This window comes from Cajanus cajan, chromosome 9, assembly GCF_000230855.2.
Source record: "Cajanus cajan strain Asha chromosome 9, NIPB_CcT2T_4, whole genome shotgun sequence".
Lineage (NCBI taxonomy): Eukaryota > Viridiplantae > Streptophyta > Magnoliopsida > Fabales > Fabaceae > Cajanus > Cajanus cajan.
In genome coordinates, this window is record NC_138525.1 from 4,664,393 (window position 1) to 4,690,113 (window position 25,721).

The 25,721-nt window shown below is 30.5% G+C and overlaps 2 protein-coding genes and 2 long non-coding RNA genes across 6 annotated transcripts; all 4 read right to left on the reverse strand.

The window, feature by feature from the left end:
* Nucleotides 1-2,852: 2,852 nt before the first annotated feature.
* Nucleotides 2,853-4,405, reverse strand: LOC114916452 (uncharacterized). Its single transcript, XR_014429706.1, has 3 exons — nucleotides 4,142-4,405; nucleotides 3,811-3,955; nucleotides 2,853-3,048 (listed from the first exon to the last, which is right to left on the reverse strand). It is a non-coding gene; the product is annotated as an uncharacterized LOC114916452 (long non-coding RNA).
* Nucleotides 4,406-6,726: 2,321 nt separating this feature from the next.
* LOC114916665 (uncharacterized) lies at nucleotides 6,727-8,487 on the reverse strand. Its single transcript, XR_003805244.2, has 3 exons — nucleotides 7,871-8,487; nucleotides 7,611-7,752; nucleotides 6,727-7,430 (listed from the first exon to the last, which is right to left on the reverse strand). It is a non-coding gene; the product is annotated as an uncharacterized LOC114916665 (long non-coding RNA).
* A 2,121-nt stretch (nucleotides 8,488-10,608) lies between these two features.
* Nucleotides 10,609-18,778, reverse strand: LOC109795780 (KRR1 small subunit processome component). 2 transcript variants are annotated; one of them, XM_083063938.1, is made up of 12 exons: nucleotides 18,620-18,778; nucleotides 15,259-15,589; nucleotides 15,071-15,181; nucleotides 14,906-14,974; nucleotides 13,075-13,131; nucleotides 12,881-12,919; nucleotides 12,657-12,761; nucleotides 12,484-12,566; nucleotides 12,315-12,396; nucleotides 11,381-11,524; nucleotides 11,200-11,271; nucleotides 10,609-11,075 (listed from the first exon to the last, which is right to left on the reverse strand). In XM_083063938.1, the coding sequence occupies exons 2-12, from the start codon at nucleotides 15,541-15,543 to the stop codon at nucleotides 10,959-10,961; spliced, it is 1,164 nt and encodes a 387-aa protein (XP_082920064.1). In that variant the 5' UTR covers nucleotides 15,544-15,589; nucleotides 18,620-18,778; the 3' UTR covers nucleotides 10,609-10,958. The 2 variants fall into 2 exon arrangements, with proteins under 2 accessions (XP_082920064.1, XP_082920065.1); XM_083063939.1 differs by lacking the exon at nucleotides 18,620-18,778 and having other exon boundaries at nucleotides 15,259-15,773.
* A 1,742-nt stretch (nucleotides 18,779-20,520) lies between these two features.
* LOC109797192 (BTB/POZ and MATH domain-containing protein 5) lies at nucleotides 20,521-25,422 on the reverse strand. Of its 2 annotated transcripts, none has more exons than XM_020357147.3 (4): nucleotides 24,786-25,412; nucleotides 23,499-23,844; nucleotides 23,026-23,305; nucleotides 20,521-21,188 (listed from the first exon to the last, which is right to left on the reverse strand). In XM_020357147.3, exons 1-4 carry the CDS (start codon nucleotides 25,157-25,159, stop codon nucleotides 21,001-21,003), a joined length of 1,188 nt encoding a protein of 395 aa, XP_020212736.1. In that variant the 5' UTR covers nucleotides 25,160-25,412; the 3' UTR covers nucleotides 20,521-21,000. The 2 variants fall into 2 exon arrangements, with proteins under 2 accessions (XP_020212736.1, XP_020212737.1); XM_020357148.3 differs by lacking the exon at nucleotides 20,521-21,188 and adding an exon at nucleotides 21,775-22,080 and having other exon boundaries at nucleotides 24,786-25,422.
* Nucleotides 25,423-25,721: the final 299 nt, after the last annotated feature.

A 25,721-nucleotide genomic window follows, 5' to 3' on the forward strand; every position in this document is an offset into this window, starting at 1 on the left:
ATTAATAGTAAATTCAAGGCTAAAAAACTTGGAAAGATAGAAATACTACAACGATAATAACAACAATAATAATAATTTAAAATTAAATAATTAATTTAAAATTAAATAATTAATTTAAAATTAAATAATTAATTTAAAATTAAATAATTAATTTAAAATTTTGATTTACACTACATATAATTTCTTTACTATTTTTTGTTCTTAAACATGGTTTATGCAATAACTCAAAGTTAAACAATTAAAGACTAATTTATATTTGCAGAGTGTAACTTTTGCTCATAAAATTTACACATTAGAGCAAGATACTATGTTTCTTTGGCTGATTTATACAAGAGTACACCTTTTCTATTTCTATTTGACCTTATTGCAATGCTACCAAACAATTGAAATTTCAAATTTCTACACTATTTCTTTACTTTCACTACTCTCTCCTCACCATTTTATGTAGATCAAGACACTTGATTTTGCACTTTTACATATGTTGATCCAACATATTATTAGGTTTAAAGAAAATCTTAATGTAAGATTTTTTAAAATTAATAATAATATATTTTGATAAAAGAATAAAAATATTTTAAGTCATCAAATCTTGAAAAAAAAATTATATTTACATATCTTTTAAAGAAAATTTTTAATACAGAAAGTGACTTTTAAATTATAAAAATTTGAAAAAAATATATAAATATTAATATAACTTTTTTTAGAGGGACTAAAGGGAGAACCTTATGCACGGCCTTACTTTTACAATTTAGAGGTCTCCTCATTGATTTTAGGAAAAAACCCAAATATATGGTTGCAGTTGTTTGGGTATATGGAAAAAAGGAATTCATGTGTTTTCACAGCACAGGAAAGAACATTGGTTGATATGTGGAGATGATCTAAATATTGTCCTAACAATGGTTATCAGATAATAAAGGCAACATTATTCTACTGGTTTAATGAACCAAGGTTATGTCTCTTAACATCCTAATAAACCAAGCTGCACTTAGTTCCAATGTTATCAAAAGCATGTGTTTTCACTGCTCACATGCAATTTAAGAAGTTCCTTAGGGAATTTTTTATTTAAAAGATAGTAATTAACAATAATGATTATAACAATAATAATGATGATAAAAATAACAATAATAATATGTAGTCATAAAAGATATTTACAATTGAATTTTTGATTTTAATTATTAATTATTTATATTTATAATTTAAAAATTATTTAATTTTATCTCTCGTAATAAGAGATAATTACTCTATATATCAAAATCACAATACCTTAATTTATGACTTTGTCATTTAAAATTAAAAAGGTGAGAAGCATTCTTTACTTTAACTTAATCACTAACAAAGTTAATTATATATATAAACATCACAATACCTTTAATATGGTTTTTTAGTTTGCGTGGGATACGAATTAATTTTAGGATTGTTCAATTTTTTCTTGCTGTGATTAATTTATAAATTTAGAAGTGCCATTACAGTAAAGTATTTTCCGACTTATATAAGGACCTGAGTTGTTGTTATAATGCAATCCCCTTTCAATCATAAATAAATAAATAAATAAAACCGATCTAAAAAAAAGTCCTTAATTAAGGTAAGGGTCCAAAACCAAAAAAATAAATAAAAATCATAGGCATTGACAGCATGACTTGCATGGAAATCAGCCAATTTATTGGGCTCTCAAAACTCATGATAGGTTGCAAAAAATTCAGATAACCTTAGCAATAAACATGAATGAATTTCCTACTTCCTAAAGAAATTATTAGGTAGTTCTAAGTCACATAAATCCTAATTATTTTTTTCATAACATATACAAAGTGTAAATAATTTTTTAAAAAAAACTTGACCAACTTAAATACATATTATGTAATGGTTAATTATCTAATAATTTCTCTTGCTTCTGGTGATCTATTGTTTCAGGCTAGCTCTAAGGAATTATAACAGTATTCTAGTCCTTTGCATTCTATGGCCAAATCTTCTTGGAATTCACATGTAAAGAGGAGGGGAAAATGGCTTTGCACAATCTCCTAAGTTAAAACTTTGTCGTGTTTATTGTAAGAATTTGTATAAGATCTTAAATTAAAACTGTTGTGTTCATTGTAACTAGAAAAAAAAAATGACAGCTAAAATCATACATGCTCTAATAATTAAGTATAATCAATACATAGAACTTTCATTTATTTATTTTATCTCCGCATAAACAGGCCAAATTATTTTCTATATTGTAAGCTTTATCAAAATGTAGTTCACTTTTAGTTTCTTCTGTTTAGCCAGACAATTTTTTTTGCTTAGCCAGTAATTTTTATCTTAGAATAGTGAATTTGAACCTAACTCAATCTTATAAAATCGGCTTGTAAGGTAAAAGTTACTTTTCACTTATATACAAAATAATTACCTAATCTCTAATTGATGTGAGACTTGTATTTTTCTCAATACTATTGTCAATCTTTTATGCAAGGCATAATCTTTGATGTGAATATAGAGTGAAACTTGGACCTTTGACTCACATTCAAACACATGCAGATTCATTAATGATAAACGAAATTAACCATTCAAAAAGGCCTCGATTTGTTGCTTTCATTATGAGTCAATCCATGGTTATCAATTAAAGTTATATAATATGATCTTATCTATAGTTTTAAATTATATTTTACACATACACTGCTGAATGCCAACCTTAAGTAGTTAAGTTCAATTTCTTTGATTTGTTCTAGCCATTTTGTCCATTTTAACTGATGTTTATATATGCTCACTATCTACTTAATTAGCTCTGATTACTTAATCATATTTAATATAACTTTAATTTATGTTTCTTACTATGCATCAATGATAAGAGGCTTATCCATATATATAACAAGTATATATGAAGAAATAAATCACAAAACATTCTTTATCCACAATCCTAGATAACATGGGAGTAAAATAGTAATTATTGTAGATAAAAATGAATGGCAGAGTTTGTAGCTTTATTAGGAAGAGTCATCTCAAAAAAATCAAGATAGTAAATCTTAAGACACAGAACTATGCCTCTTCAAAATTTTCAGAAGTCTGACTCGTATCCTGTACAAAGTGTCCACACAAGCAACATATTGTCAATTACACAATTACTGTAAACGACTTATCTGAATACAAAAAACAAAGGATAAATAACTCAGTTTAATTAAGAACTGAATTGAACAAAAATCAGAGAGTAGAGGCAAGAAAACATGAGTTCACATACAACAACACAAAATTCAGCTGACCAATTTTTTCCTGCGTGGTACAGTTGTTTATTCTAGTATAAATGTGAAAATATAATGTATTTTATCGATTTTATTAATACACATTTATACATCCTATGGAGTTAAAATTATGTGAATTCTAATTGGAGAATAACATTAATTACATATAAAAAAAATTATACTTAAAACCCACTATAATATTGTACTTATCATAGGTTTTTACAATCAAACCAAACACAATATAAATTAACGTTGATAATATCAAAGATCAAGGCTGCAATTGATCTAATTTTTTAATGAATAAGGTGAAATCATGGTTCATTTGTTGCTATGTATATACGAATTCAGATTCGAAATCATAAGGTTCCCTTGATCATGGCCCAAATAGATGAAGCAATATATTAATGAAAAATAATCAGATGAAAGACATCTCTACGGTGCATCCTGAAGTCACAAAACCTTAGAAAACTAAATACAGAACAGTGCATATAATTTAGATCTACATGCCACGTTATGACAAATTGACAATATGACCAATTCAGCTACTATATTACGTACGATAAATCTAGTGACAAAACATAGGACAAATCGAAGCACTTACGCATTCTTTTTTCTGAGCTTGTACACCTTTCTTCATATTTCTCCCCATCTTTCTTCCAGAACTTTTATTTATTTTCTTATTTGGAAAAACTACTTGGAGCGACTCATTCAAGTCTAATAGAACCTTTCCACATAAAGTACAAACGCTGTAAATAGAAAAATGAAAATTTGAAATTTGAATATAGGTAGGACCAATGAATGGCATGAAAAGTCTAGAATCTAATTAACAATGAATTCCCATTATTTTCCCCATTGTCTCAACTCTTTTGGATATTCTAAGAAACCTATTTGGATTGTTTATATTTAAGAAAAGAAAAGAGAAGATAGTTTACCAGCAAGAATCGACGGAAATGTCATCATAGATGGTTTCGAATCTGGTAGGGCAAAGCCTGCAACAATGACTGCACCAATACTCCATCACAACAATTGCGTTCAGTTTCAAAGTGCCATTAATAAGCAGTTTCAAAGTGCCATAAATAAGGTATATAAACATCTAAACCTTTGACTAAGCATATATAGATTTCATAATATACCATTGCACTTGTAACATGTTTGTTTATTAGGGTGTCATCTCTTGATCATAGCTTATTTCTTAAAAACGTCTATTTAGGCACTTTTTTGAAACAAAAGGATCCCTTAACTAACAGTGAATGACTAATTCAATAATCTTCCGAGATACTAAAATTCATTTTAGGGTTTAGCTTCTTCCAACAAATGTTTTACAATATTTTAAAATTATAATCATTATTTAAATAGTTTTTTTAAAACATTTATTTGTATAATAATTATTTATTTTTACTATTTTAATTAATAATATACTTTAAATTTATATGTCAAAATTATTATAACTATATGTAAGATAAAATGCATAATACAAATTTTATAATATATATTGCTACATATATTATATAAAAAAATTAATATATATTTTCTATTATATATAATGCATAACATATTAAATTATATAGATACTATAATATAATATACAACATAGTATATATATGGAAAATGGGAAAGGTGAAGATTGAAGTTATCCTATCCTCTCTTCCTCCATGATATTCAGTTTCTTGTGATATCATGTTATAATGAATTGTTTTTGCGTGAATAATAAATGATAGTCTTATTCGTCTCTTATCTTATTTGGTTGATAAATTATATATTTTTTTATTTGTTTTATGATATAAGAAAAAAATATGATATGATAAGAACACACTAAACCTTAATTGTATTTAATATTTGGTACATATTATTTAATAAACTAGATAATATTATATTATATTTCTTGTATTTGACATAAACTAATAAAAAATTATATAAATTATATTTAAATAACAAAATTACCTATTCTTTAAAATCTCATATAATTTTTTAAAAACATTAGCTTCAATTTAATTGTTTAAATTTTACAAATTTAAAATATATAATTTTAATTGTATTATACAAATGAAAAGTAAATATATTTTACACTAAGTAGGATAACTAAACGTTTAAGTAGTATAATATAATTTTAACTTAACGTTGAAGTCAAATTGCTTGCTCCAATAACATTGTTTAAGGCATTAAACACTCATAAAGGAAATTTTGTCAACATGACCAAGTAGGATTACCTTTTTTTGAAAGTGCAAGTAGGATTGCTTAATATAAAAGATATATGTTATTTCTATGAAAAAGGAAAAAAACGTTGTTCTGCTCGACAAATGTAACAATAGTATTTAAGAGTTAGTGTGAAATTAACTTACTCAAAAATAATTTGAAATTTAATTTAATAATTTATTAGTTGAATTTTGTTTATAAACTAAATAAGTTAAACTTAAATTAAAACTTAACTTTGATAAATAAATAAATAAAATTTGAATTGCGTATAATTTAATTAGTTATTTAGTTCATAAATTAATTTCACATATATATATATATAATATTTATAATTAATTTTTTATTTAATTTCAACTTATTGAAATTTGAAAGAACACTCAAAATCTAGTTATAAGCAAATAATCATTAGAAAAATTGTAGACACTAGACTGTCATGGTTATGGATTGAGTTTTTTTTTTTTAATTTATTATTTTATGCAAGATGAAATAGTTTTTACTTATATAGAATTTGTTTGTAATTATGTTTCTTTAAAGTTATATCTTCTAACTTTGCAAAACTAATAAAATATATTATGTTTTATTTTTCCAAAAAATTAAACGATCATTTTATGTAAAATTTATTAATAAATTCAGATTTTAAAATGTATAATAAGATTAAAAAATTTGAATCTTGATTCATGTAATTTAAATTAACAAATTGGATCAAATTATTAGTAAACTTGAATTGAGCGTATAATTTGATTAAAAAAAAAGATACATATTAAATTTAAGTGAAACTCCAAACTAAGCCAAATATTAAATTGATCAAACTCAATTCAATTTCACTCATTTCCAATTCTAATAATATTAAAAGGATGCTATTATGTAAGTGACTTAATACATAATTATATTTTTTTAACAAGCAGGGTTTTTTTAGTTTTATTTTAAAGGGACATTTTTATGTCGGCATCCTCACAAGTCATCTTGGGAAGCAAAGAAAAGTACCCTTCTCTTCAAACTTGATTTAATACTTTCCCCTATATATTTCTTTTCCTTTTTCTTTTTCCATTTCAGGGAATAGACTAAATTAGAAAATGAGTCAAATAAAGTTAAATTTAAAAGTAGTAATAGTGTCTATAATTTATGAAGTCAAATTATAAAGTGTCTGGCAATGCTTTTGAAAAGGAATACATCAATGTATAAGGACCATAAGTGCACATGTCACAGTCTAATTGTCCAAAACTAGTGGGAGACAAAAAGCCATGAACCCATCACTTTGACAAATAGAATGAGCAACAAAGTTTTGTATGGTAGTGCAAATGTTATTCACATGCCTTACATATCTGAAATTAAGATCATCCTAACTCCTAATTCAATAATTTGCTTCTTGATGCTTGTTCTAATAATCCTTTAACACGTGTCCTCCACATTTATATTTCCCAGTTTTTAGTTGTATGTTAAAATGAAATATCGCATGAATTAATCACCAAGGACACTTAACATAAGTCATCAAGGACAACATTATTTCTCAATTTAACAAACAAAATATCAAATAGAAGAACACAGTGTGTCAAAACTTGGATCAAAACAAACAATACAAATGAAAGACTACTTTGTACAGACAAACTTTTCACCATAACAGAAGATGGTTTACGAAATGGATGTTCTCACACATGCATTCTTGTATATTTATATTGATAGGAGATATCAATTGCAACTCTAAATCCTAAATGTAAATTTGTTAAAGAAATATATCAATTGGAATGTATATTTACATGAACAACTGCATTAACTGAGATGAGAGCAACAATAATAGTAATAAAAAATGTCAGCTTAAGTTGACAAAATTAATTGCAACTCTTCTATCAGTTTTTTTCAAGAGCAATCACCTCAATCAAAATAATGTCAAACAAGATATTCAATCTACAGCACACTAAGCAACACTGAACTACGATTCTTCAACAATTATCAGAAACTTGAATGGTATCAGAATTTGTGAGATGCTTTACTTCCTTGATCAGAGGGGTAAGGACCCTTAGAAGCTGCACCCTGCAATAAGGATTGCATAATTTAGATAATTTTGAAGGTGCACTTTAAGGTTACAAAAAATGTATGAAACTAAACACACACAAAAAGCATAATTTAGATTTATATTTACATAGCAAGTTATTTGCAATATCTTAATTGACCAAAAAGGAACAAAAATTAAGGGAAAAACAGAACACTTACACAATATTTTTTCTCAACTTTTGCATTATTCATTCTTCTTTTCTTTATTCCTCTAGATTTCCTATTTACCCCTTTGTTTGGAAATATGACCTGGAGTGGGGTACTCAAGTCTAATAAAATCTTCCCACACATGGAGCAGCAGCTGCAAATAGAACATTATAAATCAATAGGAAGAATTAATTAATGGCGTGAAAATATAATATTTTTCCCAGAAAATAAGAGAGAAGAAAATATGAGTAACACTAGTATTACTATTATACCTGCAATATTTGCCTGAAAAGTCATGGATGAAGGTTTCCACTCTGGTTTGACAGAACCTGCAACAATGATCGCACCACTCCATGACAACTTTTTTAAACAATTCAAAAGGGCTATATATATGTTGTGCTGTTTCTTGGGAACCAAGTATTGCACTTTGACGAGGTATCTACACCTTTATATATTATTTAAAGGAGAAACTCAATCTTTTGTAGATTTTTTTTTTTTTTAATTTGATTATGCGTATCTTTTTTACAATCTTGATTATAATATATTTTCTACAGATTCAATCTCTTAATATATTTAGAGTGAATTTTTTTGTCAATTAATTGTGGTTCTTTTCTTCCGATCTTCATTTTTTTTTATGTATGTCTTCTTTTTATCCACCGTTATGTATGTCTATAAAAATTTAACGTGAATAAATTTGGAAAATTCTTATGTATTATATTTTTTTAGTATTTATCTAAAATTATATATTTATAAAAATATCACCATTTTTTTAAATTACGACATACAATTTAATAGTGGGCATTTTATTTTATTATATAGGAATAAATCAAAGAGATAAGACTTTTGAAATTGAAGAGAAAATTATAGAATTAAACAAAATATGTGTGTTTTTTATTTAACGATATAATATTTGATAAGAATAAGAATAGACGAAGAAAAAGTGAGATTTTGGTAAAGATAAAGTTGAAAGTAAACAATTTGAGATAGTAAAAAAGTAAGGGAAAATTGTAACTTGGAAAAATAATTTAAAAGTTATTTATTTTATAAGCATTTCAGATTTGGAGAAAAATAAAAATAATGTGTATAGAAAATTTTAAAATAATTATCAATTTAAGATTTTTTATTGTAATTTTTTTTTATATATCTAAAAATTATAATGATAACAACAAAATTTAAATATAGATCCTATATTATTTCAACTCCTCCTTATTAAACTGGTCTGAGTAGTTCTTTTAAAAAATATAATTTTTTAAAAATAATCTATTATATTATTCGAAAGGAAAGAAGAAGAAGTTGAAGAAAATTCTATGAAAATTCCTGAACAGTTAATTTTATTGGAAAACCCATAGTTTATCATTTAACATGAAACAGTAATTGTGCGTGTGCCATGCACCGATTTATGGGCGGGCAGAATAATATAATTAAGATTTAAACATGTGCGTGAAGAATATAATTTTTTATTTGAATGATTTATTTTCTTTACTAATGCAAAGATTTGCAAAACATAAAAATTATAAATATATGCAAAATAATCATGATAAAAATATATATATGCAAAATTGTAAATCATAGAAAGAAAAGAAAGAAAGAAAAAAAGCAAAAAACCATGGAAAGGAAACATTTTTTTTAAAGGATGAAAAGAAAACATAAATAATATCGCTAATCACTTTATTTAGGGGGTCAACTGATAAAAAAATTATATATTTATTTTTCTTACATAACTGTTATATTTGCACTCTTTAAATTTTGAAGTTTAGGGTTTACTTTACCTTAAAATAGTAAAGAACTTTAGAATGTTAATCTTAATATTTAGGCTAAAGGAATGAAGGAGGAGAGAGAGAAGAAACAGAGTCTAATTAATTGATACGAAAAAAAAGAAGATTTTTCGTCTAATTTAAAAGATGAAATAAGAATCGAAAGGATTATAAAAATAAAATTGTAAAATAAAAATAAAATTAAACATTAAAATTGATTCAACTAAATGAAATAATTATCATCCACATTTAATGTATATATCAGTTACAATTGAATATAAACATTTCTAGGTCCTAAATATCACTCTTAATGGATTTTTTTAAGTGAAAACTTTTAATTTTAATATATTATAAAACTTTCAATAGTTATTATTTAATATAATTAATATTTTATTGCACCATCATAATATATATATATATATATATATATATATATATATATATATATATATTACTTGTTTCTAAAATATCAAAATTTCACATATATAAAGATATGATATTTTTCCAATTTTATTAATGAAACTCTGTGTGTGTAGATACCAGTATATTTCTCAACCTTACATTTTATAGGAAAAAGCTGTTAAGTTTTAGGATATAAGAAAATATAGATTGATAGACATTAAAACTATTTTATATAACATTAATTTACTGGCAATAAAAATATGATGAAAAAATAATTGTCAACCAAATTTGTAAGAGTTGAGTAAAGATGATTAAAAAGTTGTCCATGCGAATATTTACGGATAAAACCTGGTCAAAATAATAATGATATTGATGTGCAAATATATTAGTTTTTGCTATATAATATAATTATGAATTCAACCTCCATCAGTTTCGAAGACAAATTATATGATTCAATTAATCTAAAGTGTATTTTTTTTATGCGGTTTAACTAAATTAAAATAAGTGTAAATTAAAACATATTAACAGTGTAAAATATTTTTATACAATCATTTAATCATAAATTGTCTTTTTATGATAAAATTTTTAAGTTTTTTATTTAAAAAATAATATTGACAAGTTTTGTTATATTTGCTTCAAAAAAAATTATATTTAATATGATTATAGTTAAAGGTCATACATAAGCGTTTATGAAGAATAAACTCATTTAAAACTCCATTATTTCATAAACTAATTTTTTTAATTATTTTCATTAGATCCAATCTGCAAAGTTTCTTTTTCTTCCTCATCATCACAAATTTACAAAGTGGTATTTAGCTATATATTTAAAAAATTAAGACACGTGCACATACATATTAATCACAGGATAAATGATATCGTTTAACATAAATATTGATTATATTTTCATATCCTTGTTTCTTAAAAAAAATAAAATAAATAGTAAGACCCTTAGATTGCATCAACTCATGAAGCCAATGGTTTTGTGTAAGTGTGTGTCGGGCAATGTTTTTTTGAGTAACAGAAATGTACATGTTACAGTCTATTAGCAAGTACTACTAAGATACCCGATGCCACGCACTCATCTCATCTCCATGACAAATGGAAAGAACAACAAAGCCTCATTCATTAGTGTCAAAACTGTTCCTGCAAAGACATTGGTTACAAAAGATCATGCTCATCTTCCATCTCCAAAATGAAGATTGTGCTAAGACTTTTGCTTTTTAGATTTCCTTCCCGATGCTTGTTCTGATGATCCTATAATATATGTCTCCGCATTTATATTTTCTTCAGATTTACCCTTCCCAAACTTCTTAGCTTTTTTCTGCGGACGAGCCATTTTGAATCCAAGTGAGATGATTTATTTAAGAGAAAACACCAAGTTTACAATTTTAACTGGACAAGCCAAAAAAGAAAGTCCTAATAAAATTCCGGTAGAAACTTATTACCTTTAAAGAATTTGCCATGTCAGCAACATTATTGTTAGTGTCCTCAGATTTATCCGCCAGGTTTGCAGGCTCCTAAAAAGAGTGAAGTTTTACAACACACCATGAAGAAAACTATAAAATAATATGCACGTCATAAATTATTAATAGTTGAGAAAATTGCAAAAGAAAGATTGATATAAACCTTGGGTGGGATAAAGGCCTCTTCTCTTTTTCTTTTGTTTTCAGCAGTTTTTTCGGCCTGCTTCTCCTGCTTCTCTTGCCATATCTTCGCCGATTTCCTTTTGTTACTCAAAAAGTATTCTCCAGTTTCTAATTGTATGTCAATCTGAAATGTCATAAATCACCAAAGACACCTTAAAATTTGTTTGATAAATTAACAACCAAAATATCAGAACACGGTGTTTCAAAAACTTGGGGATATACACAAACTCCTGCCCGGGGCAAACAAAATAAAAAGGCCATATAAGCATACCAGAAAGTCGTTGTGGAATTTGGGTTGTCATTCTCATTTAAAGGTCCAGAAGAGTTCATATATTCATAAATTGCTCGAAGATAATGCACACTAGAGCAAAGTCTGAGGACTTTGTTACGATACAAACCCATAAAAACATAACTAATATACCCACATGGCAACCATATCAATTCCTGAAGATAAACATCAAAATTGAATCTCAATCATGTTTCATAATCACCTATGCCTATTGCCTTTATTGATATGAGCACAAGTTAAAGTGGAATCCTCGTAATGTCAGTTACAGACAAAATGCTAGGCTCTTAACTTTAACAATCAATAGCAATTGGTAAAGAGTTAAACACTAATCATAACAGATCCAGATAAGTAGAAAATGCAGGTGGGCTCATAGGGTCCTACATTAATGCAGAAGCAGAAAAGATAATTGTGTTCTTGAGAACTATTGAAATGTAATTCTTCTTTGAGAAACATCAGGTATTAAACAAAAAGGAATTTAAGCATCCATTTGTTAATCACCCAGACGCTATTTTCTAGCCAATTCTTTATGTTGTAGTTGTTGGGAAAATGAGTAGAGGAGACTGAGACTCTATATATTAGTGGAAGAAATCACAAAAAAATCCAGAGATATTAGAGGTTGTCTCACCTTACTGGGCTGTTGAGGTGGAGGGAAAGGAGTGTATGGTTTCTTCTGTTTAGTGTTAACCTTCTTTTGCTTAACATTTTTCCTATAAAAAGATTTGAAGCGTCAATTAAACTGAAGCAGGGAGAGAGTACTTTGTATATACAAATTATCAAATAATTAAAAGGCATACTTCTTGAATTTTGGAAGGAACCTATCCCAGTTCTCTTGGGCAAGCATTGGATCCTTTTCAAGTTCCTTCTTCATCATAAGAACCTGACTAAGTGAAAAGGAGAAATGAGACATTTTTCTACACACGAAATCTATACCATAAAAGTAAGTTGGATAAAATACAAATTAATTAACCTTAATGTTGTACACAGGATGCATTTTATTCAACATGCATTCTTCGACAATTCTTCTGACTTGTTTCAAGCCTTTGAATGAACCCATAGCAGCAACTGTGTTTCCCTGTGGAATTGCATGTAACATTAAAAAGAAATCACTTCATTCTAGACTACACTCATATCATAGTGCAAGTAAATGCAAAGTTTTCACATTCTGAACTATGAAGCAACAGTAAAAATTACCTGGACAAGAATGTAGCAGCCAGTGAGTATTTCAAGAGCCTGCACACCAGTATTGTAGTTGTAGAAAAGTGAGTTATAAAGTTGAAGTTAACAAATGGTGGGTATGTATGTAGTACCACCATACCAAAGCAAGAAAGTAACTACAAAGGGTTCATCCCCATTGCTGAAAAATCCAAATCTTCACAAAATAATACCTTCAAGGTGGAAGAATTGGGACCCACAAGATGCTGTCTTCTTTTTACAAATCGTTCCTGCAGTCAGAAAATCAAGGGAAATCCCTACCATTAGAATAATTTCTTTGAAATGCTTAAGTTGAGAACAATATTAAACAAATACAAAAATTATATGGTAGAAAACAAAAACCAATGAGCTGTTTGAAGCATGGATAAGGGGGAGAATAACTTCCATGGCCAATTGGTTTCAGTGTTTCTGGAATGCTAATAAGGAAGGTATCCTGAAAGTGGTAAAGGAATTTCATTGCAATGGGAAGATTCGTGTGTGCTTGGTTCAAATTAGTCTGAGGTGCTGTTTTTGACAATTTTGGGAGAGAACTTGGGGGATTCAGTAAAGCAAAACAAAAATAGCATGAAATTGTATTTTTATTACTCAAGTCGGGTTACAGGTTACAAGAGCATGGTAATCCTAAAAGTTATAATCACATTCACAGGAGACAATCGCACACAGTAGCAGCACTACAGCATAGTTGCCTCACATCAGGTGGCCTCTACCATGCGCTGTGTTTCTACATTGCAGCAGTTATAGTGGAAGGGTAAAAGTCCATAAATGATTCACTCAAAAGCACCAACACTGCCTGTCAGTGTTCTCCAGCATATTCATTGTTCGGCTTTTGTTATTATTGCCTTTCTAATTTTGCCTTAGACTGAGTGGTTATTTGTTTATTTAGACTATTTCTGACTATTAATTATGAATGTCATTAATTGTTTTTTTTTTTTAATGTTTGAGCAATCATACATGTGCGTGTGTGTATATATTATAATCATAGCAAACTGGCCATCCAGCTATAGCATTTTTGCAGTTGACCACTCAACACCAATGTCCAGAAACAATAAATACGGACCAAAGTATTAAAAAGAACTTATAAGCACGTCTGTTTGGGAGGACTTTATGACAGCTCAGATTTGTAGTTGTAGGTTCTGAATCTCTTCAATTCTATAAAATAGGGTTCAAAGACTGTTTGTAACAGAGGATGCACAATTATATTATCAATAATGATATATGGAGTTATGGACACCTTATATTACAAACACCTAGTTAACATCCATCACTTGTATTCCTATCACATCATATAACCAGTCGTACCTACATTTTTCCCTCCTTTTCTAACTCAGGGTGTGTTTGGTAGGATGGAAGAAATGCGTAAGAAATAAAGATGAGAGAAGTACAAAAGGGAGAAAGAGAGTGAAAATAAGGGTGTTTTGGTTTAAGAGAAACAAGGAAGAGAGAAATACAAAAAATAAAAAATAATAATTTTAAATAAAATAATTAAATAATTGATTAAAGTTTTTATCTAATTGATTAAATAAATAAAAAATAGATCAAAATTGCAACTGATTAGACCACCATTAATACATGCTTATCGGTGAAAACAACAAAAACAATGGATTAGTGATTCATTTCAATAGATTGTTTTCCAAACGTACTGTAGATGTTTACTAGCACAGGAGTGATCCATGCAACATTTTCCTCATATTATTCACACAACACTTTCCACAACTCTTATGTTTTTCATCTCTTTCCATCACATCACAATCTTATCAAAATATTTTATCTCTTCTCTTACCATCTCTGCCCCATGTCCTTCTAAAATAAAGTACCCTAAACTAGCATTCCTCTTGCACAAATAATCAATCTATTATGAACCCGAACCTTTCAAATCCAGACACTCAACCCAAATACAGGACTCGCAGAAGCATTGATAATTGAGACCCAACAATCTAAGAAAAGCCAGAGGCAGCAAGCAAGAAGAACACGCAGTATAACATCTCCAATCTGATTGGAGAATACCTTATTGCGAACCATGCCGCTGATTTTGATAATGTCACATTGTATTTCATCGTCGAGTATTTTTATCGCCTGAAAACAACCAAACCAACAACCAACCGTCCATATAAGTTAAACAAAACAACGAAAATGAATTCATGAACTCTTTCTGAATATATATATACACACCTGAGGAGCAGGAACACTCCGTGACAAAAGCTTGATGAGATCCCTAGCTTTGATGATGATATAGGGATCCCTAGTCTTTCTGGTGGTTGAAACGGTCATGGAACCCTCGACCTGCGAACGAAGGTGAAATTAGGGTTTACGATTGAAACAAAATGAGGGAGGGAAAGGGAAGTGAGTCAGGTAATTACCAAATTGAGTTCGCACGCGACGCCGAATTGTTTGAGAGAGGATTTGACCATTGGCCATGCTTCTTGGAGGTACTTTTCGCGGTACTGAGGGAAGAGAGTGGAGAAGGAGCTTACTTCGAGCATGCCGCCTTCGTTCCAGGAAGGGTCGAACTTGTCGATTTTCCAGTGGTCGATGTTGGGGTCGTCGTCCCATGGCTTGGGCTTGTCGTGCTTCCCCTTCCGCTTCTCCTTCGGCGCCTCTGCTTCGTTCGCCGCGCCGTTCTCCTCCTCCTGGTGGTTCTCCATCGCTGCTTTCTTTTCGGGTCTAAGGTTTAGGGTTTCCGGTGAACTCCTTAAAAATATTTATGTTAGAATATGTGGAGTAAGATTAGTTGGTAGGAATAGTATGTCAAATATAGGTATATTTGAAAGAAAAAAACATTACTTGAATGTGTAAAACATTAAAAAAAAATTGGAACAAAAGAGAGAGAGCTTAAAACATAAAAAGAATACGGTTCAAAGAGAATGATTTTGATACGACAATAACAACGTTGTGCATCTAGTACCTTAACAAAACTGTAAGCTTTTATTTAGGATAGAGATGCAAATGAGGTTGGGCAAGTACGGCAGCCCCCATTATGCAGTATTTATCATGCATTTTTTTTCACATTTGTATGAATATATGTTAAGTCAATATTTGTATATTTTTTCGATATTCACCTATATCGTTAGTACCTATGAGTATTTATTGGAAAAAAAAATACCTTAAAAATATTCAACAAAATATTTTAACCTTAAAAATATTCATTTATAATATTATTATTTTACGTATGAACTTTTTTTTTTTTTTTTTTTGGATATCCGTGAGTGGAGTTTGTTTTAGATCCGTATTTCTTCAGGGTAATCTTGTTTTATATCCGTATTCTAGGGTAACTCAAATGATGAGAATGGCTTATATGTTGTTGCAAGTTAGGCATATCTCCACCGTTGAAAAGCTTTTGGAAGCATTTACGGATTTGGAACAAACAGAATTAGATGAGTGCAATGGGGAAGGATATGAGGAAGGGTTAATACATCTAATGGAGCTTAAGAACAATTAATTAAAAATAAATCTAATGTAAAGAGATAATTCCTTATAAAATAAATGAACCCAAGTTCAAATTCCAGTCAAGTCAAGTATCGAGCAATGTCTCATACAAGATTGACTCCAAAGAAAAATTCGTATAAGAAAACAAATGAAAAGATATTCAATTTACAATCAAGTTATCTGGTACAAATATATTTATATAAAAAGTAAGAATTTTTGTATCAATTAAAAAATTAATAACAACACATAATGGTTGCAGTAAAAGTTGATATTTTTACAAGATTTACTTGCATCAAAATTCATGCTGTTTTGTAATTAACTTTATCGCGAAAATTGCATTTTCTTTTGAATTTAATTTATAGAAATATTAATAATACATTAACGCATTTTTTTAAAAATTGGTGACTAAATTTTTTTCTTCTAAGACATATAGAATTATATGAATTTCATTTCTATTATTTCGTGTTTGATTGGTATAACTAAACTAAAATTCTCTTTGAAAGTTTATGTGAGCTTAAAACTAAAATTCATAAGATGAAAGAGTTTCAAGCTTAAAATTAGACTACTCGAAAGCAAATTATTAAGATCAATTTAATAGTAAAAAGATTTGAGAAACATAAGATTTTACATTAAAACATTGTTATTGTTATTGTAATTATTTTTATTGATAAAAAAACAAGCTTCAAAGTCTCGTCTCATTATATGCTTGTTCTTTTAAGAAGAAGGGAAAAACTCGCATAAAGTTTGTTTAGAAAAATAGGTTTATAGATATAAGGCTATTTGTCAATAGAATTTTTAACAATAAGCCACCGCATTTTCTATCTCTTTCTTATATACTAGCTAACTTGTAGAGTTGTAGTGTTACGAATAAAACTCATTATATAAGAAATAAATCTTACGTTATTTCACAAGGTTCTATAAATTTTGAGTAATACTAAATGTGTGTGTGTGTGTTTTTTTTTTTAATAAAAAAATCTGGTGCTAAAAATTCTCACTTGATCAAGCAATTATAAGGCTCATTCTGGTACAGTGGAGTCTATCTTGTACTTCTAGGGTCAATTTTCGCATTGTTAAAATAATAGTTGTCTAGTATAAACAACATCCTTTGAATGCAAATTAATTGTTAGTTTTAAACTTTAAGATATTGTGTTGAGCATGTTCATAAATTATATATATATATATATATATATATATATATATATATATATATATATATATATATATATATATAATGAGGAGACAGCCTAACATTATCTAGAAAGCAGCAATAATATTGAAACTTAGAGAGGATTATTGCTTAAGCATAATTTACAAGTTAAATTATCCGATCACAGCTAGTAAAAGAGGAATTTCCACTCTTGAATTCTCATCGCAAAAGGTCTCTCAGTGATACAGAGAATTAGGTAAACTATAGTAAAATGATGGAATTAATAGAGGGGGGAGGGGGAAAGAATGAAATCATGAGATAGAAATTAGTGGGCTGGTAACTGTGATGTACACAACATCCGGGGAAAAAGCATAAATGTGTGAATCAGACCTACAACAGATAAGGGAGCAGAAAACAAGTTTTGGTAGTTTAAACTGAACCATTTTAAGTAATGTGGATTGATTTAGTTTTTCAAAAAAAAACAGGTTAGATATTTTAAATTGGATTGCTTGAAACTGATTTGATTTTATAATCTGAAGCAGATCGGTTTGGAATTATTTTTTTTTACACACCCAGTGTTGTCAGAACTAAACCAACAGAAATTATGTGTGAATCAACAGAAATTCCTGGCCTCTCCATCATAACAGGACTTAGGGTGGGCAAGCTGTGCAACTTGGTGGCAGATTGGCAGTGTGACAGTGCCACAATTGACCACTCCGAACAGAACTAGTGCCCAATAGTTTCTTCATAGATTGCAAGTTGGAGCTCTCTTGGGATGTAATTTGACAAGCTTTAAAAAAATAAATTAATCTAGCAATGTTGCTTTTTCTAATAGGTTTTTTTCTTTCAAAAGCTACTCTTTCTAGTTTGTAAAAATTAATAAAACTGCTTTGTTTGGCTACTCTACTCTGCTGGTTTATTAAAGGGGAATTTCCACTCTTAGTTTCTCCCTGTTTTGAATTTAAATCAAAATAAATAACTTCACTGAATCAACTCTTATTATCTTTTTAAAGATGGCCGGAAATGACAAGCAGCTGTGAGGAGTACCTCTCACCACAAAGGCTATTACGTGCCTTACTACTTTGATTGAGCGACGGCGAGTGGACTGCGAGGGAAGGAAGAAAGAAGATTGAGCGAGAGAGACGTACCAGTCGTGCTGAGGGAGCCGCTCGGAGGGAGAAAGTGGAGGCTGGAGTGGCTGGCGCGGTGGCTCCGTGGCTGGTGCCGTGGCTCCTTGGCTGGAGTGCTTGGTCGTCGAATGGTATTTGAAAATTGAAACCCTAATAAGTGTTTGAGTTGCTCTTGCTCAGCGTGACTCTTTACATTTTAGAACAAAATGTTAATTTTTTTAAAATAATTAAATCGGGGACGAGTATTTAACCAGGGACTGGGATGGGAACGGGGATGGGGACGGGGCGAGTAAGTATATACCCGTACCCGTACCTGATTTCATTTATTGAATTTTATCCATACTCATACCTGTACTTGGCTAAAGCGGGTATTTCCCGTCAAAGTTGGGACGGGTTCGAGTATTACTGACAGGTACGGGTTTATTTGTCATTTCTAATCACAGCTATTTTTTTTAAAGCACCAATCACAATTCACAGCTACTTAGTTAACTCTAAATCTTTAATCATTTCTAAATCTTTAATCATTTCTAAATCTTTAACCATTTGCTCACGTTAAGAATGTAATTAGTATTTACTCCCTGTATAAAAATAGTAATACTAAATGTGTGTGTGTTTTTTTTATAAAAAAATCTGGTCCTAAAAATTCTCACTTGTCATTTTTGATATGCAAGAGTATATAAATTTTGGCTGACTTATGGTCACATGGAACATTTCAATTATAAATTTCTTGTTGTACTAAGACAGCTAATTTCAAATTCGACGATAACTATTTTTATCTATTATCTGTTATCACTATAATAGTGTGTTTGGATGATAAATTTTACAAATTCAAGGAATTTTAAATTCTTGGTATTTGAATTACTTTGATTTCAATTTCTATCATTCTTAAAATATTTTGTTTGGATGAATCAATTCAAATTTCTTAAATTTTAAATTGTTAGGTTGAATATGATAATTTGATTCCATCATAGTAAAATTAATTTTAAAAATATATTTATATGTTGAGATTTTTAAATTAAATTTTATAAAAATAAATATTAATCCATTTTTAAATATTTAATAATTTTAAAAATTAATATTAAATAATATTTAATAATTTTAATAATTAATATAAGATAATATTTAATAATTTTAAAAATATTTTTAAATATCTAATAATTAAAAGAATAAATAGATAAGATAAAATATATAGGTGAAATAAGAAAAACAAATATCAGAAATTTCAAATTCTCCCATTTTTGAGAGAATTTGAAATTCTACTATTTTAAGAAATTTCATAAATGCTTGAATTTCAAATTCTTTGTAAATTTCTCATCCAAACAAAGCATTTCACCTCAAGAAATTTAAAATTCTTCAAATAAATGAATTACCCTATATAAATTCTTCATCCAAACACACCATAAAGGAAATTACTCCATATTGATTCTCTCCAAGCCAATTTGCCCTCTTTGAACAATGTTATGGTTGTGATTGTTTCCCATTTCAATCACGGAATTTTCGCTTTTAAAGATAAAAACACAAAAGGAAGCGTGATTTGGTGAATTTTTGTTTCGTTGGGTTTAACTGAAAAACAAACACATTGTGTCATCGAGGTTACACTTCGCTTGATAAATAGGATGAAGAAGGGACAAGGGACATTTTTCACCTCCGTTTGGTGTAGTGGAAATGCAAGGGATTGAAGAGAAACGTTGGTGAATTAAGGGACACTTTTCTTCTCCACAAAAATGCAAAGAAGTTTCGTTAGAATTCTTTCTTAACTTTAATTTTTACCTACGTTTTTTTCTTCCCTTTTTACCAAAATACAGATAATTTCATACTACATTGCCCTTTCCATGCAAGGCCTTGGACCACCTTTCTAATCTAAGAAAAGAGGTAACCTTTCTAGCTGGGCTACATAATATATCCAGAAACATCAAACGTCAACACAGACCAGCCAACCATAATCACTTGCTCTTTGTATGGTGTGCCATGAAAAACAATTGTTACAAAATGAATATTTTGTACATGGTATGTATAACAACCATCCTAATGAACCTACTTCTACAAATATTAGCTTTAAACTGAGTACAGAAAAGGACAGCAGATGGGAGAGATAAAGTCCAGCAACCAAATATCCACTTCCAAAGTATAGTCAGTGTCAATAGAAAACCGCAGATGAGCTCATTTTTTATGACACTCTGCACTAACATCATACAACAGCTGGTGACACTTACATAAAGAACTTGCATAGCATCTAGTCTACCCGCTTTCTCTAAAGAACTTTCCATTGAAACGTTGAAAAAGTGGACAGAAGAGGGTTTTCCCTCTCCTTTGCCTTTTTTCTTTTTTATCCTCCATTTTTTCAGCGAGATCACCTTCATTTTACAAAAGAATCAGAGATACCAGTGTGACAATAGATATCAGATTCTCTGCCTGACCCTCCTACCATTCGTGTCACCACCATCTGAAAGTTGGGCCCATACACTCTGAGTTTTGTCCACTACACTGCAATTATCATCCTCACACCCCGCAATTGTCTTCAAGATTTCTGCTTGTAGCCAGGGGCATTTTTCTTTCATATGCTCAAATCCGTCTGATCTCATGACAGCTACAAGTCCAGACGCAAAAATAACCATATCAAGAATGAGAAGAGCTTGCACGTAAAGCAAAGCATTATTGTAATTTTGTATTTCAAAAGTCAAAATTTTACATGTGGGTTTCGTTTAGCTTCAATTTTAGTAAAATAGATTCCAAAATTCACATTAACAGTAAAGCAACAACTAATAGCTTCGGACTTTTAACGTTAGTTTAGGTATGTTTGGTGGCTTCAACGCCAAACCAAACATACTATTTATTTTGTTCTCCACTGGTGTATATACATAGAGAATGGCCGGCTACGTTTCTAAAGGATAGAGAAATTTCAGAATATTAGTTACGAAGATAATCAACATCCCATACTAAATCATGTCCTCGTTAAATGCCTTGTATTTGTACAAAATAATATACACACAATGCAACATCAATTATTTATATCTGAACTAAAGATTTAAATTGAACCTTATTAACATTACGACAATCCTAAGATTTTTGTTTTAAGTGTTCGCCTATGCAATCCGCAGTTAACCCCTTGGTAAATTTTATTTCACGTCTTTTGTTGTGTATCAAAAGATATAATATTGCATGATCAGAACAACTGAAACAGAACAGAGACAAATTTTTGGACAACCAATCTATAATCTACAATTTTTTTATAAAAATTCAACACAAGAAAAAAGAAAGACATAAATACAAACCCTTCCAAGCAAGTATCTATTTATATTTATGCGGCACAGAAAAGACACGAAGCTTGATTACTAAAAACTTGGCAATAGATCAGTGTCAGATATGGTCCATATGGATGATGTAGAAAATTGTAGAACACTGCCATGCATGTCCAGGATAAATTGTGCGATCATTTCTCTTTTCCAGTGGTGTACAGTTGAACTTTCAAAGTGCCCATGCTTTATAAATAAACATATAAGCACAAAAAGAAAGTTCAAATAATTGAGAAGGGAAAAGGAAGCAACGAAAGAGGGCAAAAATTCTGAGTCTAAATAAATGTCAAAATACACAGAAGGTTGAAAATTTTTTTTTTTTTTGGGGGGGGGGGGGGGGGTATGAAAGGAGAAAGACACAAAATAATCATCCAACAGCATTGCACATGATGTGAGGATGAAATCAACACCAGTGAGAGGTAGTCAGGTATATACATGAAAGACAACAATGCAGACACATTTAGAAAACACGAGCATAATTCATACATGACTCTAAACTTTATCAACTGCCAATAGAAATCTCTAAATAAGATAGTGGGGCATCATTATAGTAACTAAGCTTCTTTTTTTTTTTTACATCCAGTAGAAGTTTTGAACTGTTTTTTAACCAGGTGCAATCATATAGTTCAATGATAGAGTAAAACTTCTTACAAATCTAAATTAAATCCTAAAGAACCTATGCCAATTTACTTGTGTCAGAAGTATTCAATATTCTGAGTGCATGTTGGCATTAGAATGGTGATATTGCTACTATCAGTTACTCCTACTGATTTGAATTTGGTGTATGTGAAGCAGAATCAATAAACACTCCATATGGGAATATACATCAAAATCATCCATGGAATTAGCTGTCTCATGAATTCAATAATCTCATAATTACATGGTTAGATGGGCAAGTTTTCTTTTGGACTATCCGATCTAAATTTTCTGCTTGGTATCTAGTTGTGTATGTCAGACAGCAGTGTTTAGTTAGCAGAGGATGCATGTATCTGAACTCATTTTTGTTTTACATTTTTACTCACTTGTTAACAACAAAAATGATACAGAAAAAACAGTCGTTGTTAGCTCTATTGTCACTGCTAAGTGCTAACTAAGCAAATGGTACGTGCAAGAGATACTAATTAGGTATACCTGCCAGATTTTGAGCAGCAAATTTAAGGCAAACAGCTTTCAACTCCGCAGCATGGCAATCATCAGCCAAGGTTAAAATGTTGGCTACAGAATTCACAGAAATGTCCTTACAAAGACGAGATTCACACATCAATCTAAGCCTACCCAAGCCATACTTGTCTGCTGCAGCTAACAATTTTCCTGTCAATGTCTCGGAAACTGGAAAATCGTTAGTTGTGGTTGATGAACCCATTTCCACCTCTTCTGTAAGAGTATCCCTGTAGATAAAGTGCAGCATGGCCTGTAAAAGTAAGAGGAAGAATCAGGATATCCATCCTCCCTAATTGTTCTACACTTCTTAACTCCTATAAGATCTTTTTACTATTAAGAAAAAAATCTGAGAAAAACAAGCACAAAAATACACAATAACAGAATAAATCCTCACCAAGCTTAATGCTAACAGGGAAGGAAAATAGAAAAGAAATAGTTTTTACCTTAAAAACCTTTGGTTCTAAATCTGTAACAATAATCTCGTTCTTTTCCTCAACTAAACCACCAAAAAATTTAGATCGAAATTCTGGGGATCTAGCAGCCAACACCAACTTATGAGCAGGGAACTTCTCCCCAGCTACATCAAAAGTAACATCCGAACCTTCCATATTGTCCAATAGTGTGCCAAATTGTGATCCAATGTCAGTTTCCGGGATGTTAATAGAGTTACGTTGTGGACAATCAATTGCTGAAACCACAACTCCAACTGTACAGTTTATTTTCAAACAATCATTCTTGAGGAAATCAGAGCTTTCAAGTATAGACCGTCTGAAAAACCGCTTGTACCCCCTACAAAAGCACATGAAAGAGATCAACACTTCACGTATTGCATCACAACAACATATTTTAAGATTGATCTAGCATCTATATAACGAGAGCCTTGTAGAGATAACCAGGAACAGAAATCAACATAGTAACACATCAAGAACCCCTCAAAAGAAAGATGACTTTTTTCCTTTTGAACAACACATCAATCACCGTGAATAAACTTGAGAACAAGCCAGCTATCTGACCTGCATTTTGTTTTTGATGATCTATTTTCAAGGACATGATCAAGCATGATTGATAAAAAAGAGAGCAAATTATACTAACACCACCCAAGATTTCATCAAAATTTTCCTCAATACCCCTCCTTAATTGTTTGAAAAAACATTACACCAACATCTCCCCTACACTACAGTAACACCCATTGTCACCCAAAAAACACACTACATCGTGTCCGAGTGTGTATCCTATCCAGTACAGGAACTTTCCGGTAGCAGAGATATACACATAAAATAAGTACGAGAAATTTATTTAACCATTTTCCAACTTTGTGGATATCTCTCATCTAAAAGAAAATTCCAGTACCGGGGATACAAATTCATCGTGTACCCTTACTATAAGAGGTTACTGTAAAGTGTAAACATTAAAAAAAAAACATATAATCATGCACAATCTCAAGAAACCTGAAGAAATATAGTGTGATTTTTGCTCAAACAAAAAAGTATAAACTATGGCATCATCTCTTAAAATTAAAAATCAAATGAAATTTTAGCAAACTGATGCACATAACAATGACAATTTCATGGTACATGCATAAGCAAAAACTCACAAGAAATTCCGAAATTCTCTTGATATAAAGAAACCACGATAGAATAAGGATCATGAAAACTACAAACACTGAAAACACATGATATGATATAATGATATTGAGCATGAGCAATTCATCATGGAAGCATAAACCCTACCACATGCTACCCTTATACTTGAGCGTGTAGGGGCCGCTCTCGAGGGAGCGATCGAAATGGCTGTGAACCTTGTGCTTCCCCTGGCCGCTCTGGTCGAGGAGCGTGAGTTCGAAGAGCGCCCTGACGTCGGTGCCTTCGCTGGCCAAGGCGATGAAGACGGAGACGTAAGTGGAATTGTCCTCGGGGTTCTTGCCGTCGGGGTAGAAGTAGATCGCCCAGTGGTACCCTCCGACGCTGAACAAATCGCTCGCAATGTGCTTCCCCACTCCCATCCCCTTCGCCAGCGAGTACCCCTGGATCACGAACCGGTGCGAGCCGTTCACCGTCTGCGTCACCGACTTCGAACTCGTCGGCAGCGACAACGCTCCCGCCATGCCTACCGGAACCGCGAGCTCATGCGACGAGGGAAAGGGGTCTTGCGAATCTGAGGGATTTGGATTCTGAATTTTGGTTTTGATTTTGTGGTGGTGCTGCGTTGGGCGGAGAACGGAGGGGACGGGTGCGTCACGGTTTTGAGGTAATCTGGTTCACGTCAGGGGTGCCGGAATGACGTATTTGCCCCTGAGTTGGGCGCATTTTCCAGAGAGTCTGATGTATGCTGACGTGGCCGGTTCTTATTGGGAACGGGGATGCGGAGTGAGAAGTTGCTATGTCCCTACCCAAGATAGGATCCCCTGCAGTTTTCAAATGAAGGATGTACGGTAACTTTTTTTATTTCACCCTTCAATTTTGTTCAACTCAATTTTAAAAGATTGATTTTGTGTTAAATTACTTTTAATAAAAAACACTTTAGTTAAGAAAATGATATTAATAATAAATTTATATAACAATTTTATAAAAATAAAAGGATAAAGATAATTTATAGAGTAACTCTTAGACAATGATGTTGACTTGGATAAAAAAAAAAAAAGTGATGCCGATTATGTATAACTATTA

Excerpts from the sequence above, each read along its gene's own strand:
- LOC109795780 (XM_083063938.1), bottom strand. The coding sequence starts at position 15,543 with ATGGAGAACCACCAGGAGGAGGAGAACGGCGCGGCGAACGAAGCAGAG. Across the intron at positions 13,132-14,905 it reads GCGGCATGGTTCGCAATAAG|GAACGATTTGTAAAAAGAAG; the intron begins GTATTCTCCAAT and ends TTCTGACTGCAG. Across the intron at positions 12,567-12,656 it reads ATCCTGTGTACAACATTAAG|GTTCTTATGATGAAGAAGGA; the intron begins GTTAATTAATTT and ends TCACTTAGTCAG.
- LOC109797192 (XM_020357147.3), bottom strand. The coding sequence starts at position 25,159 with ATGGCGGGAGCGTTGTCGCTGCCGACGAGTTCGAAGTCGGTGACGCAG. Across the intron at positions 23,845-24,785 it reads AAGTATAAGGGTAGCATGTG|GGGGTACAAGCGGTTTTTCA; the intron begins GTAGGGTTTATG and ends GTGCTTTTGTAG. Across the intron at positions 21,189-23,025 it reads TGCTGCTCAAAATCTGGCAG|CTGTCATGAGATCAGACGGA; the intron begins GTATACCTAATT and ends CTGGACTTGTAG.